Consider the following 16556-nt stretch of genomic DNA (forward strand, 5'->3'; position numbering starts at 1 on the left):
CCGTTGTCCTGTGCTGTTCAGGGTTTCTCAAGAGTAAGTGAAGAAACCCTTTGGAGAAGGTTGTGCCCCACATGTCATCCCACCTATGCCAAGCCATCAAATACCTTCAAAACCACCCCACACTGAACGTGTGCAGGTGAAGGTCAGCAGAGACATACCTGCAGGTGATGCTCCCTTGGCTGGGGCTGACCAACTTCAAATCGGTGAGGCGGAGGAAATGGTCGTGGAAGTAATGCAGCTGCAGGATGCAGGTGAGGAGGAAGGTGGACGGCAGCAGGATATGGGCAAACAGCTTGGTGGTGTCGTGCTGTTCCAAGCCCAGGTCCTTCAAACTGAAAAAGGGAAGAGCAGGATGCACGTTTGTCCACAGCACTTCAAACCCTTCGTAGGCACCAAGCGCCAGGCTGAAGGTGGTGCCAGCTTCGAGTCAATGTCTGGATCCTCCAGAGACAGCCAGATAATGGCCTCGACTTTGGTCTCCAAATCCCGGGAGAGTAGATTACCCTCTCGTTACAGAGCAGCAGGTGGATTCAGTGACCAACAGGAAGCTGAAGGGTAGAGAGAGACCCAAGAACTGCACATGCTTGAATCTTGTGCAAACAAAGAACTGCTGGATGAGTTCAGCAGGTCACGCAGTGTCCAGGAGTAGAAATGGTCAGTCAACATTTGGGATCTGAACCCCTTATAGACCAGAAATATTGACTGCTTGTTTCTACCCATGGACACAGTCTGATCTGCAAAGTTCCTCCAGCAATTACCTGTCTGCTCAGGGAAACCAAAGGGGGCCCTGGCAAGGCTATCCACCCTATCACACCCCACCAGGGCAACTCCAGCCAGGGCACTCATGAGGCTGCCACTGGAGACATGCATTTTATGTTGCGTCTGCTGGGGTGTGAACGTTCCTCAGCAATAATGTAGATACATTTATAAAGCAGCTTTCCATATAACCATATAACCATTTACGGAGTGGAAACAGGCCATGTCGGCCTTTCGAGCATCTAGTAAAACATCACAAGGCACTGAGCTATCACGCAAGGAAGAATTAGCAAGTGACCAAAGAGTTGGACAAAGATTTTTGATTCAGAGGGCAGAGAGAAGTAAAAGGCTTTGGGGAAAGGGTCATGGCAGCTGAACCCCAGAGTGGATGATAGATTGGAGAAATCTACAGGGCTAGAAGGTTGATTGGGCCACAGAGGTGTAATTGGGTGAAGCTGGTTCATAGGCCGGAAGGGCCTGTTGCTGCACTGCATCTCTGAATTAACTCGGAGACATTCAGGTTACATGATGGAGGAGCTGACAGATATAGGGAAGGATTTGACGAAAGTATGAGAGTTAGAGGAAACTGAGAGGACACCGGGGATGGATGGACTTCCAATGTAGGCAGCAGTGCTCTGGCTGAGGCCACTCACAAGAAAGTTGGCATGTCGAGAACATAGAACAGTACCTCACCATCCATAATGCCAATTTAATCCCATTGCCTGTTCGTGGTTGGTATCTCTTCCACTCCCTGCTTGTTTACATCCCTGTCTGAAGAGGCTGAATCCTATGGACTTCAATTCCCCCGGCAGTGCTGAGACAGCACCTACTGGCCTGAATACACCCGAGATCGTCTGATCTCGGAAGCTAAGCAGGCTCAAGGCTGGTCAGTATTTGGAAGGGAGACCGCCTAGAAACACTGGCTGCTGGAGATTTCTATGAGGGGGGTACTGGACAAAGTGTCTGCCTTATGGTACACAAAAGTTAAAGAATTTCAAGTACGTTACATTCTAAATATATTACCTTGTGTAAGAAACCTGGCTCCTGAATCTTCTTTAAGCTCTCCCTCTCACTTTACAGCTGTGCCCACTAGTTTTTGACATTTCCACCTGGAGATATCAGCTGTCCACCCTATCTTTGCTTCTAATCATTTTATATTCTTCCATCAAGTTGCCCCTCAGCCTCAAACACTTCAGAGAAAACGATCTGAGTTTATCCAGCCTCTCCTTGTTGCGGATTACCTCCAACCAGGATATGATATTGTGGCCATCACAGAGTTGTAACTAAACAAGAGATATTCTTGGGAATATGAATATCCAAGGATACACAGTTTATCAAAAGGATAGGGCGGCAAGCAGAAGGGGTAGCATGGCTCTGTTGGGAAGGAATAATATTAAATCATTAGGAATGGGGACACAGGATCAGAAATATAGAATCATTGAGGGTTGAGATAAGAAATGGCAAAAAGACACAGTTAGCTGTTATATATAGACCTCCAGACAGTAGCCAATAAGGTTTCATTATTGTCATGTAATACTACATTTAAAATGTAACATATATGAAATTCTTTAAATTTTGCCTACTGTTATGAGCCCAAAGAACCCCAAAACCCAGCAGCAATAGACATTCACCAAGACTAGTTTGTAAAACAAAAGTTGTTTTTCATCAACTTTAAACATGAAAACAGAATCAAACTTTAACTTATCTCTATACTTAACTAACCCAAATTAGCCCCATTCTAATTCTAAGTGCACATGTATGTAATGTGTGTGTAAACTTAAGAAAAGTTCTTTGGTTCACAGTTCAATCTCACTTCTCCTTCTTCAAAGTTCTCTGTATGCAGGCAATTCTTATACTGTGCACAGAATTTAACATGTATAAAGTTCACCAGGCTTTGGTGCTCGAAAGGTAAATGTTTACTGCTCAGGAAGGTTCTTGTAGGGTTTGTAGAGAGAGATTTGTTGTTTCAGGATTTCCACAACTGAGGTACCACCATTAGTCACCTCAGGGTCTCGCTGATGAAACTTGCCCCATTAGGGTTTTCCAGATGGCAACCTCCTTCAGGCCACCACAGAGCTCCTTTCTGTTCCTCTTATTCCAAGAGAAACATCAGACTGATAGGACTTCCAGCCATCCTCTGCTCTGGAGCTTTTAATCAGTTTCATCCAGCTCTTCCTGGCTTGTTCTGTTCAGCTGCTTTTCAGTGTCTCACACACACTAGCTGAGAGAGCTTGTCAACTTGTCTCTCTCTCTCCAACTGCCAGAAAGCCCATGTGACTCTCTCACTTGCAAAACCCCCACCTTCTTCAACAAACAACAGGAGTTCTTCTCCTTAGACAAGATGTTGTCTTAGATAAACAAAACCCAGGTGTGACCTTTCTGTGAGCACACTGTAAGTACTTTTTAACAGCTAGTTTGTCGCCTACAAACAATGGTCTTTCAATTCATGATGTCATTTCAATTAGCACCTACTTGTGAAATGTGCATCACATTCTCCAGTGATCCTTCAATGTTACTAAATATGAATTCTTCAGTCTTTCAAATAAGATCTGTTTTAAACTGTGTGTATGTATGTATCCTTACTCTAAATCTTACCAAAATTCTCCCAAATATTTATAATCCATTACACTACCATAAGACAGACAGAGAGTCGCCACTTTGTCCAGCGCCCCTAGAGAAACCTACAGCACCTGGTGTTCCCAGGTGGGCTCCTCTTCAAGTACTGACCAGTTCTGAGCCTGCTTACTTTCCAAGATCAGAAAATCTTAGGCGTATTCGGGCCAGTATGTGACGTGGACAACAAATTGTAATGGCAGGCAGAAAAGGTGCATCAGAAGGGCAATGTATGGTAGTCATGGGGATTTTCAATTGCAAGTAGATGGGAAAATCAGGTGGGGACTGTCAAGATAGGGGTTTGGTATAAAGCCTTTGAGATGGCATTTTTAGAGATGAGGGGATCGGCTGTACTGGATTGGACATTGCACCTGAGGTGATTAGACAGCATAGGGTAAAGGAACCAGTAGGGGGCAGGGATCATAATATGATTGAATTCATTTTGAGATTTCATAAGGAGAAAACAATGTCAGATATGTCACTGTTTCAGTAAAGGGAATTACAGTAACATGAAAGAGGAACTGGCCAAAGTAGATTGGAAAGGGCCACTGGTAGGGAAGACAGCAGAAGAGCAATGGATGGAGTTTCTGCAAGAAATGGGGAAAGTGCAGGATAAATACAGACCAAAAAAAAGGGAATATTCTAATGGAAAAATGTCACAACTATAGCTGATCAGGGAAGTCAAAGCCAACGTGAAAGCGAAAGAGAAGGCATACAAGGAAGCAAAAATGAGTGGGAAGAGAGAGGACTTGAAAGTTTCTAAAAACTTAAAAGGTAACTAAAAACTCAAAGAGGGAAAAGATGAAGTATGAAAGTAAGCTAGCAAATAATATCAAAGAGGATAGATAAAGTTTCTTCAAGTATATAAAGAATAAAAGAAAGATAAGAGTAGATATAGGTACACTGGAAAATAACCCTGGAGAGATAATAATGGGAGTCAAGAAGATGGCAGAGGAACTAAATGAATATTTTGGATCAGTCTTCACTGTGGTAGACATTAGCAGTGTGCCAGATATCGAAGGGCATCAGGGAAGGGAAGCGAGTGCAGTTACTATTTCAAGGGAAATAGCTGAATGGGCAAAGGGTGGACAAGTCTCCCAGACAAGATGGATTGCCTCCTCAGTTCCTCGAAGAGGTTGCAGTAGAGATTGTGGATGCATTGGTCACAATCTTTCAGGAATCAATAGATTCTAGCATGGTCCTGTAGGCCTGGAAAATCTCAAATGTCACCCCACTATTCAAGGGAGTGAGGCAGCAGAAAGGAAATTATGGACCTGTCAGCCTGACCTCAGTGGTGGGGAAATGTTGGAGTCAATTGTAAAGGTTGAGGTTACAGCACACGGCAGGATAGGCCAAAGGCAGCGTGGTTTCCTCAAGGGAAAATCTTGTTTGACAAACCAATTGGAATTCTTTAAGGAAGTGACAAGTAGGCTGGACAAGGGAGTATTTGGATTTTCAGACAAGGTGTCACAGATGAGGCTACTTAACAGGGTAAGAGCCTGTGGTATAACAGGAAACATACTAGTATAGGTAGAACATTGGCTGATTAGCAGGAAGCAGAGGATCATACTTGGATTGACTGCCGGTTGCTAGTGGTGTTGAGGCCTGCTTCTTGTAACGTTGCACATTTGGATCATGGAATGAACAGCTTTGTGGCCAGGTTTGCAGAGGATACAAAGCGAGGCGGAAGAACAGAGAGTGCAGAGGAAACAGGAAAGCTGCAGAAGGACTTAAACCTACTCCACAACAATCCAATGTTTCTTAAACTCCCTTCCATCCACATGCCCATCCATGACTTTTATTTAAATGCCCCTATTGTACTAGCCTCTACCACCACCACCCCTGGCAATACATTCCAGACACCCTCCGCGCTTGGTGTAAAAACAAAACTTACCTCTGACATCTCTCCTAAACGTTCCTCCTCATACCTTCAATAAATGTCCTCTGTCATCTGCTATTGTTGCCCCAGGGAAAAAATGTACTGTCTGTCCACCCTATCTAAGCCCCTCATAATCTTGTACATCTCATTTAAGTCACCTCTCATCAAATGTTTATGTAAAATATAAATAAAAACAAACATTTACTATGTACTTTCTTCTGACATTTGATTAAACTCCGTTGCTCTGCCCAGATTTCCAACTGGTCTCTCTCCTGTCAAATCCTTTGATAATCTTCCTCTCTATTACAACTCCACCAATTTTTAATGACATCTGCAAACTCATTAACCCTTCCCCTAATCAGCCCAACCACATTTTCATGCACATCATTTTTATGCTTCACAAACAACACAGATCCTTGTTGAATATAGCTGGACACAGACCTCTGATTGGAATCACCCCCCCCCCCCCCACCACTTTCCAACACTGCCTTCTGTCTTTGTGGCCAAGCCAATTTTGAATCCAGGGTTGCAACAAGAAAACTTGGAACCCTCACCCTTTAACCACGGGAGAGGAAAAATGCTGAAGAGAAATCGCTTCAATGGAAACCATGCAGGTAAGAAATGGGGAGATGGGTGCTCTACCTGTCCTCGGACATGCCCAGGATCCGCTGAAAGAGCCAAGAGATTATCCTAAACTGATACGTGTAGATAGCAATGAGCACCATCATTGAGTAAGAAACAACAGTAATCCAGAAGTATCTCAGAATCTGCCGCCACCGTTCATAATGTATCTGGATGCAAGAGGGAACAAATTACAGTGGGTGAGCTGAGTGGCTTATTTACTCCTCACCTCCCTCCCCATCCAAATCAACATTTCTATCCCCAAAGCCTTCCATTACCCATTGTACCCACTTCCCTCTCATAGAGACTCAGTCATTCGTCCCCAGGTGTCCTGTGTGACGGATTTCTACTGATCCACTAGTTACAGTGTTGGGATTGGTTCATTTGTATCAGAGGGCATGAATCTGTGGCATTTCATGACTGTGGAGGCCAAGACATTGGGGAGAATTAAAGCAGAGGCTGGTAGATTCGTGACTTGTAAGGGCGTCAAAAGTTATGGGGAGAAGACAGGAAAATGGGTTGGAAGCATAAGTGCATCGGTCTGATTTGAAAAGCAGAGCAGACTTGATGGGAAGAATGGCCTCATTGAACTCCTAATGTTTTATCAGGCACATTAATTGGACTGGAGTTGATCTACACATCTGATCCGACTAGGTGAAGTAACTGGGCTGAATCCAATCTGATCCCTGGGCTCAGTAGCTGTAATGACTGTTCCAGGAGTGGTGCCAGTGCCAGGTCCCGTCGGCAGGGAGCAGTTAAGCAAATCTGACCTGAACAACATTGTGGTCAGCATAAGTTGGCACTTGGCCTTTGTGTGAGAGGTAGAAATGCTAAGTATATACCGACCTGATACAGAGCCACACAGAAAAGAAACAGTTTGATGTAGAGAATTTTGTAGACCACAACTCGCCCATTGAAGCTAACAATGAAGAACATGGCTGCGCAGAAATAGATCCAGTATTTTATCAATAAGCCTTTGACCAGACAGCCAATCATCATGAGTAGAGACCCATCCTTCTGAGCACCTTCTGCAGACAAACAAAAGAAAGCATCTTTCACTCCTTTGATTCACATCAAGACTGAAGTTTTCACACATACACTACAGGGAGAAACCTGGCAGTCTCTCCCACGAGAGGACAAATACTCTCTTGCTTGCTCCCCCATTCAGTCAGTGCGGATTCCTCAGAACAGAGAAGGCATTGCATGAACGTAATGAAGAGGCTGTAAATCATGAGTAATTTTGGGAGGAAGAACCATTTCACTGGTAATTGTCAAACAGGTGTTTGAGGTAATCGGTGAAAGGAGAGGAGGGCAATTCGTTAACACTGTTGAGTCACTGGATCTTCACTCCATTCTCATCACAAGTGATGGAAGCAGATTGACATAACCCTTCACAGACATTTGGAGAACCATTTGTAAAGGAAATACAGGGTGATGGTGTAACCAGGGCTCTGGTTCTATTGCCTAGCTTCTTCCAGAGTTGGAGAAGACAGAGTGAATTAGGGGCAGCACGGTTGGCATGGCGGTTAAGCGCAACGATGTTACAGCACCGGCAATCAGGACCCGGGCTTGAATCCTGCGCTGTCTGTAAGGAGTTTGTACACACTCCCCACGTCTGCAGGGATTTACCCTGCAGGTTGGGGGGGGGGGTGGTGAAGGGGGTCCCCGTCTCCTCCCATCACTCAAAACGTACCGGGGGTTGGAGGTTAATTGGGTGTAATTGGGCGGCACAGGCTCATGGGCCAATAAGGCCTGTTACCCTTGCTGTATGTTTAAAAAAGGTCTCCTCCGCTGACTAACCATGTGATTCACGTAAAATTAGTAATCAGAGACTTCCACAGCAAAGAAACAGGCTCATCGGCCCAACTTGTCCATGCTGACCATGTTTCCATCACGAGTTGGAACTTGCAGCGATCGCTACTACACAGATAACAAATAATTGACTTGCTGTCTGTATTGTACAAATCCCATCTATAAATGCATCCAATTCACACTGGAAAGAGGATAATGGAGGCACAGAAAGGAGTCATCACTGGCTACATTGGTGAAGGATCTGTCTTACCTGCTCCCTGAACTCTGACCTCACCGAGTGACCCTTGGGCCCGCTGGCTCATTTCCCTTTTCTCAGTCAAGTGCTGACGCAGCAAGAGCCAGAAGGTGAGAGAGTAGAAGATCTGAAACAGAGAAATCACACAAAACGCACCACTAAAACCCATAGGCACCGTGAGAGCAATCAAACTTCATTCCATCCCATTTGTTTCAAACGCATCGAGTTGACTTTGAACCTATAAAAGGGTCTGAAAACTTTTCAAAAAAAGTCAAGCAGGGATCAGATTCAGAAGAGTTATGATTTAAACAAAGAGGATAATTCTCTCATGAGCTGAACCCATCCCAAAACAAAGGGAAACTTGCTGGTCATATGAGGATCTGGAAAGATGCAGAATGGTTGGTACAATTTTGGATGTGTTTACAAGGTTCCAGTTCCCACCAACCAATCCTCACTTGATAGTGAATTGATGGGCCTGACCACACTCTTCATTACTGGGTTCAGTCTTCTTTATCCTTGATTCAGAGGTTGGCCATTGTTTTAGCTCTCCTCACTTCCTTCAGAAGTCTCTGGACACCATCAGTGTACATCTGGCACACAGCACCCTGCACTCAGACTCACCACACCTGCACTTCTGTTTTGCTATTGCACGACTTGCGTACTTAAGTGTCTGGATAGCACGCAAAAGAAGCTTTATCATGGTTCCTTGGTGCTTGTGAGATTGAAAGCAGTAACCAATACACTGGTTTCATCAGCACAATCAAGTTGCACATAAAAGTGACTTAATCTGGGAAATTCACAAGGTCACAAGGTCCATCTCTAGACCTTTCTCCAATCTACTCCTCCTTCCACACCAACCTACCCCTGTGACTGCAGGAGATGCTCCACTTACACCCACACTTCCTCCCTCACCATCATTCGGGGCCCCAAACAATCCTTCTAAGTGAAGCAATGATTTACTTGTGAATCGGCAAGGGTCGTCTACTGCATCTGGTTCTCCTGTTGTTGTCTCCTTTTCATCAGAGAGACAGGACGAAGACTGGGAGATCGCTTTGTTGAGCACCTCAGTTCTGTCCGCCGCAATAACATGGAGCTCCCAGTGGCCACCCATTCCAATTCTCCATCCCATTCGCTTGCCAACATGTCTGTCTATGGTCTCATGTACCACCAAACTGAGACCATCTGTAAAATGGAGGAACAACACTTCATCTTCCGACTGGGAACCCTCCAACAGAATGCCATTAATATCGACTTCTCTGGCTTTAGTTAACCTTTCCCCCCCACATCCCCTTCTCCTATTGTCTCTTTATTCCCGATTTCCTTTCACACAGACATGATCAATTCTACCTAGTGCCTTATCACCTTTTGTTGGCCTGGATTCCTCCCCCATTGTTTGAATTCTTTCTGATAGATCCTGATTTTCCTTGAAGGGCTCAGGCCCAAAACGTCTCCTATAGATGCTGAACAGACTGGCTGAGTTCCTCCAATCACAGTGACTGCAGCCTATCATGTGTCTCTTAGTGAACGTTTCCAGATGAACTCATGAGATGAGCCTGAGCACCTCCCTCCGTCAGTGATAGTGGAGCGCCCGGCTCACACCCAACAACGGCACCATTCGCCACAGCATCTGTCAATACCAACATAAGTGGGAGCTCAGAGCTGCAACTCATCACAAAGCAACAAGGAGCAGAATGTGCTGGAATCCCCAACGAGGCCCATTCAAGGGTTCAAGCCTCCATCAAACTCTCTGCCGGACTTGAATTCAAACACTGCTCAACCATTTCTCCATGCTCCATCATTCTGATCGCAGGCTGTCACCCGGTGCCACTTCCCACTGGGCCAATGGCAGGGAGGGAGGGGGTGGAAGGGGTGATCACCCTGCCCCCACATTTCCCCTGAGAGACATTATATACTTGGCTGCCTCGCTGTGGATCCTGTGCAGTCTGTCAGTCCTTCCTGAGCGGTTCAAAGAGTCCTCAGCAGGGACTCATCCGGGAATGTGCAGGGCCACCTCAGCACACGTTTTCGGGTCTAAATCATTTGGGAGCAGTTTGATCCCCACCGTGATCAGTTTTGGAAGTCTGCATTACCCACAATTGCTCCTTAACCCACCAAAATGATCACACCCAGCTTTTGGCTAAGGGATTGCTCTCTCCCCACAATGAAAGTAACTGATCACTCCTACCCCATCAGATGCCTCCTTGCACATTTTGATTCTGTAAAAAAAGTTGAAGGTCTTCAACAAAATCCACCAAGTTGAAGGTTCCTTGGACTGATTTCAACCTCCCCGGTGAACCACGTCGGACCGGTTGGAGGGATATTCTAAGAATAATCATTGGTTTCTCTTGGGGAAGCTGCATTATGTCTCAAGTCACAAGAGAGCTCTTGGCCTGCTTCACCATTGATCTCCGTGCATGCTGTAGGGGCTGTGAACTGGAGGTCATGAGGTGAGCTTTGACAAGTGGAGGCAGGGGAAAAGGCATCACCTCTGGTGTGAACTTCACGTGGCTGAAAACCTGCAAATTACTTAGAATAAAAGGATTAGACAGGAAAGTCTGCAGGTTCCAGAATCGAGTGGAGAAACTCGGGAGGCCACGCAGGATCCATAGGAAGGGTAACCAATATTTCAGGCCTGTGTGCTTTGTCAGGAATACGCCAAAACAGACAGGAGCCCAAATAAAAATGATGGAGGGGGGAGGGGGAGATGGGATGAGCGAGGAAGGGTACTAACTAATAGAGGTGGTTATGGGTGGGAGGGAAGAAGAGCAAAAAGCTGAGAAGCGATGGGGGAGGGGGCAGAGAGTAGGTGTCAAAGGGCCCAGGCCCAAAATATAGCAAAGGATAGCCATCCTGTGGATGCTGCATGACCTGCTGAGGTTCGCCAGCACTTTTGCCTGTTGCATTTATAATAAAAATTCATGGGGTTCCCCATTGCTTACGTTCTTATCGACGACGTTTCCTTCTTGTCTAGAGGAAGGCCGTGTCGACCTGTTGAGTAATTGCTGGCTCACAGAGCAATCCCATTCCAACATCCGCCACTATCCCCCCTCCCCGTATCCTCCCCCTTTTCATTAACTCTCCAATTCCAATCCTTTGTGCATGTCATTTTTCACGTTCCTCCATCCCACTTTCTCAAAGCTTCCCAAGATATTTGATCAAGCCCTCTGTGCCCCTGACCTATTCCTCCAATTTTGGAACCTCTGTCTTGCATAGCCATTTTGGCTCCCTGCTGCTGTTTGGTTCCTCTCCATTTTTCCCCAGCCCTCACGAACCTTGGCAGCCAGGTGCACACATGGCGTGTTCGAGTGCTTCAGGTCAAAGTCAACGAGGACAGCGTCAGACGCTCCTGGGAAGACCTCGTCTGTAGTGAGCTGCAGGCCCACGAAGAACTGATGGCTCACCAGCAAATTCCCGTAGATCACCAGGGCAGGGGAGGTAATCTTTGACCATCGCTGGCGACCCCGGACCATCCAAATAACACAAGACCAGATCAGCAGGGCAAAGGTCAGCCAGCTGTTGTAAGTGACACTCCAGACCTGTGGACAAGGAGAAGCATCAAGGAAGAGGGCAGCCATATTTAACTCAAACATGCCCACACAATACAGTTAAATAAGAAAGACAGTAGATGCTGATGTGTGGTGCAAAACACAAAAGGGACTCGATTGGTTAAAGGAAGTCATTGTTTCAGGCCTAAGCCTTTCCTTAGGTAAGAGGATTCCTGATGAAGGCCCAAAACATTGGTTACCCCTTACTTCCTTGCTGCATGACCTGTTGTGTATCAGACCAAAGCAATAAAAGAAACATAAAACCAAAAACACAGGAATCTTTTTTAAAATTTTTTAAAAAATTTTTCACACCATAAACCACATTGACCACGATACATACATTTTCCTTTTCAAATATATACAGTGTCATTTTCTCCCCCCGTCCCCCCATCCCACCCACCCTACCTCCCCCCCATTCATTTAAAGTACAAAATCTAAGATACATTAAACCAGTCAAACAATGTTGTCATTCAATAAAAATAAACAGGAAATTCCACTGAGTCAATTCTTTTCATTTCCATCTCCTTTCGTTAATTTAGGTAGTGAATGTCCCCAGTAGGTTTTCTCTATTGTGTTTCATGTAAGGCTCCCATATTTGTTCAAATATTTCAATATTATTTCTTAAACTATATGTTATTTTTTCTAATGGAATACATTTATTCATTTCTATATACCATTGTTGTATTTTCAAATTATCTTCCAATTTCCAGGTTGACATAATACATTTTTTTGCTACGGCTAGAGCTATCTTAACAAATCTTTTTTGTGCACCATCCAAATCAATTCCAAATTCTTTGTTTTTTATGTTACTTAGGAGGAAGATCCCTGGATTTTTTGGTATATTGTTTTCTGTAATTTTATTTAATATCTGGTTTAGATCTTCCCAAAATTTTTCTACTTTCTCACATGTCCAGATTGCATGAATTGTTGTTCCCATTTCTTTTTTTTTTATAAACACATCGAAAACATCTGTCAGATACTGTTGGGTCCCATTTATTTAACTTTTGAGGTGTAATGTATAGCCTGTGTATCCAGTTATATTGTATCATACGTAACCTCGTATTTATTGTATTTCTCATTGTTCCAGAACATAACTTCTCCCATGTTTCCTTTTTTATCTTTATATTTAAATCTTGTTCCCATTTTTGTTTAGTTTTACCATTTGTTTCCTCATTCTCCTTTTCTTGCAGTTTAATATACATATTTGTTATAAATCTTTTGATTATCATTGTATCTGTAATCACATATTCAAAGTTACTTCCCTCTGGTAACCTCAGACTGCTTCCTAATTTGTCCTACAAGTAGGATCTCAATTGGTAATATGCCAGCACTGTATCTTGAGTTATATTATATTTATCTTTCATTTGTTCAAAGGATAATAATCTATTTCCTGAAAAACAATTTTCTATTCTTTTGATCCCTTTTTTCTCCCATTCTCTAAAGGAAAGGTTATCTATTATAAAAGGGAGTAACTTATTTTGTGTCAATATTAGTTTTGGTAATTGGTAATTTGTTTTATTCCTTTCTACATGAATCTTTTTCCAAATATTGAGTAGATGATGTAATACTGGAGAACTCCTACATTGTATGAATTTTTCATCCCATTTATATATGTGTTCAGGTATCTTTTCCCCTATTTTATCTAGTTCTAATCTAGTCCAATCTGGCTTTTCCCTTGTTTGATAAAAATCTGATAGGTATCTTAATTGTGCAGCTCTATAATAATTTTTAAAGTTTGGCAGTTGTAAGCCTCCTTGTTTATACCATTCTGTTAATTTATCTAGTGCTATCCTTGGATTCCCCCCTTTCCATAAAAATTTCCTTATTATTTTTAACTCCTTGAAGAATTTCTCTGTCAAGTGTATTGGCAATGCCTGAAATAGGTATAATATCCTTGGGAAAATGTTCATTTTAATACAGTTTATCCTTCCTATTAGTGTTAATGGTAAATCTTTCCAATGCTCTAAATCGTCCTGTAATTTTTTCATTAGTGGATAATTGAGTTTATATAGTTGGCCGAGATTTTTATTTATTTGTATACCTAGGTATCTTATTGCTTGCATTTGCCATCTGAATGGTGATTCTTTCTTAAATTTTGAGAAATCATTCATTGGCATTGCTTCACTTTTATTTACGTTAATCTTGTAACCCGACACTTCTCCATATTCCTTCAATTTCTTATATAATTCTTTTATTGATAGTTCTGGTTCTGTTATGTATACTATAACATCATCCGCAAATAAACTGATTTTATATTCCTTGTCTTTTATTTTTATCCCTTTTATATTATTTTCTGTTCTTATCAATTCTGCTAGTGGTTCTATAGCTAACGCGAACAATAAGGGCGATAGTGGGCATCCCTGCCGTGTTGACCTGCTTAAGTTAAATTGCTTTGATATATATCCATTTACTGTCACTTTCGCCAATGGCCCCTTATATAATGCTTTAATCCAATTAATATACTTCTCTGGTAAACTGAATTTTTGCAATACTTTGAATAAATAATTCCATTCTACTCTGTCAAAGGCCTTCTCTGCGTCTAAAGCAACTGCTACTGTTGGCGCTTTACTCCCTTCTACTGCATGAATTAAGTTAATAAATTTACAAATATTGTCTGTTGTGCGTATTTTTTTTTAATAAATCCAGTTTGGTCTAGATTTACCATTTTAGGTACATACTCTGCTAATCTGTTTGCTAATAGCTTAGCTATTATCTTATAATCTGTGTTAAGTAATGATGTTGGTCTATATGACGCTGGTGCGAGCGGATCTTTCCCTTGCTTCAGTATTACTGTAATTATTGCTGTTTTACATGAATCTGGTGTCTTGGTGTGAGCTTGCAGGCGCCTCAGATTGAAGAGACTGCCATCCGTGCGGTACCGGATGTAAACAGCGTCTTCGTTGTTGGGGTCTTTCATGGCTTGGTTCAGCATCATGCTGAAGAAGATTGAAAAGAGGGTTGGTGCGAGAACACAGCCTTGCTTCACGCCATTGTTAATGGAGAAGGGTTCAGAGAGCTCATTGTTGTATCTGACCCGACCTTGTTGGTTTTCGTGCAGTTGGATAATCATGTTGAGGAACTTTGGGGGACATCCGATGCGCTCTAGTATTTGCCAAAGCCCTTTCCTGCTCACGGTGTCGAAGGCTTTGGTGAGGTCAACAAAGGTGATGTAGAGTCCTTTGTTTTGTTCTCTGCACTTTTCTTGGAGCTGTCTGAGGGCAAAGACCATGTCAGTAGTTCCTCTGTTTGCGCGAAAGCCGCACTGTGATTCTGGGAGAATATTCTCGGCGACACTAGGTATTATTCTATTTAGTAGAATCCTAGCGAAGATTTTGCCTGCAATGGAGAGCAACGTGATTCCCCTGTAGTTTGAGCAGTCTGATTTCTCGCCTTTGTTTTTGTACAGGGTGATGATGGTGGCATCACGAAGATCCTGAGGCAGTTTTCCTTGGTCCCAACAAAGCTTGAAAAACTCATGCAGTTTGGCATGCAGAGTTTTGCCGCCAGCCTTCCAGACCTCTGGGGGGATTCCATCCATACCTGCTGCTTTGCCACTTTTCAGTTGTTCGATTGCCTTATATGTCTCATCCAGGGTGAGAACCTCATCCAGCTCAAGCCTTAGGGGCTGTTGAGGGAGCTGGAGCAGGGCGGAATCTTGGACTGAACGGTTGGCACCACCAAGACACAAGAGAAACTTGTCCGTGAACTACTCTTTGCAGACGATGCCGCTTTAGTTGCCCATTCAGAGCCAGCTCTTCAGCGCTTGACGTCCTGCTTTGCGGAAACTGCCAAAATGTTTGGCCTGGAAGTCAGCCTGAAGAAAACTGAGGTCCTCCATCAGCCAGCTCCCCACCATGACTACCAGCCCCCCCACATCTCCATCGGGCACACAAAACTCAAAACGGTCAACCAGTTTACCTATCTCGGCTGCACCATTTCATCAGATGCAAGGATCGACTATGAGATAGACAACAGACTCGCCAAGGCAAATAGCGCCTTTGGAAGACTACACAAAAGAGTCTGGAAAAACAACCAACTGAAAAACCTCACAAAGATAAGCGTATACAGAGCCGTTGTCATACCCACACTCCTGTTCGGCTCCGAATCATGGGTCCTCTACCGGCACCACCTACGGCTCCTAGAACGCTTCCACCAGCGTTGTCTCCGCTCCATCCTCAACATTCATTGGTACGCTTTCATCCCTAACGTCGAAGTACTCGAGATGGCAGAGGTCGACAGCATCGAGTCCACGCTGCTGAAGATCCAGCTGCGCTGGATGGGTCACGTCTCCAGAATGGAGGACCATCGCCTTCCCAAGATCGTGTTATATGGCGAGCTCTCCACTGGCCACCGTGACAGAGGTGCACCAAAGAAAAGGTACAAGGACTGCCTAAAGAAATCTCTTGGTGCCTGCCACATTGACCACCGCCAGTGGGCTGATAACGCCTCAAACCGTGCATCTTGGCGCCTCACAGTTTGGCGGGCAGCAACCCCCTTTGAAGAAGACCGCAGAGCCCACCTCACTGACAAAAGGCAAAGGAGGAAAAACCCAACACCCAACACCAACCAACCAATTTTCCCCTGCAACCGTGTCTGCCTGTCCCGCATCGGACTTGTCAGCCACAAACGAGCCTGCAGCTGACGTGGACTTTTTACCCCCTCCATAAATCTTCGTCCGCGAAGCCAAGCCAAAGAAGACATGAATCTGGTAAGCTTTGTGTTTTATCAATCTGGTTGATTACTTCCAGAGGAGAGGAATTAATAAATCTTTAAATGTTTTATAGAATTCTATTGTGAATCCATCCTCTCTTGGTGTTTTATTATTTGGTAATTTTTTTATTATCTCTTGTATTTCTACTATTTCAAATGGTTCTATTAATTTATTTTGTTCCTCTATTTGTAATTTTGTTAGTTCAATTTTAGTTAAAAATTTATCTATTTTGCCTTCTTTCCCTTTGTTTTCAGTTTGGTATAATTGTTCATAGAATTCTCTAAAGTTTTCCTTGATCTTCATTGGATTATATGTGATTTGTTTGTCTTTTTTCCTTGATGCCAATACCATTTTCTTAGCTTGTTCTGTCTTAAGCTGCCATGC

The 16556-nt window shown here is 43.7% G+C and overlaps 1 protein-coding gene across 1 annotated transcript in view; it reads right to left on the reverse strand.

Moving 5' to 3' along the window:
- LOC138737294 (piezo-type mechanosensitive ion channel component 2-like) overlaps positions 1-16556 on the reverse strand; it is a 150460-nt gene that overhangs the window by 111713 nt on the left and 22191 nt on the right. The window contains exons 13-17 of the mRNA XM_069888047.1: positions 11189-11452; positions 7932-8043; positions 6716-6897; positions 5891-6039; positions 159-332 (exon numbers count right to left, since the gene is read on the reverse strand). Of these exons, the coding sequence (XP_069744148.1) occupies positions 159-332; positions 5891-6039; positions 6716-6897; positions 7932-8043; positions 11189-11452 (881 nt within the window). The remainder of the gene's footprint in view (positions 1-158; positions 333-5890; positions 6040-6715; positions 6898-7931; positions 8044-11188; positions 11453-16556) is intronic.

This window comes from Narcine bancroftii, chromosome 6, assembly GCF_036971445.1.
Source record: "Narcine bancroftii isolate sNarBan1 chromosome 6, sNarBan1.hap1, whole genome shotgun sequence".
In the NCBI taxonomy this organism is placed as follows: domain Eukaryota; kingdom Metazoa; phylum Chordata; class Chondrichthyes; order Torpediniformes; family Narcinidae; genus Narcine; species Narcine bancroftii.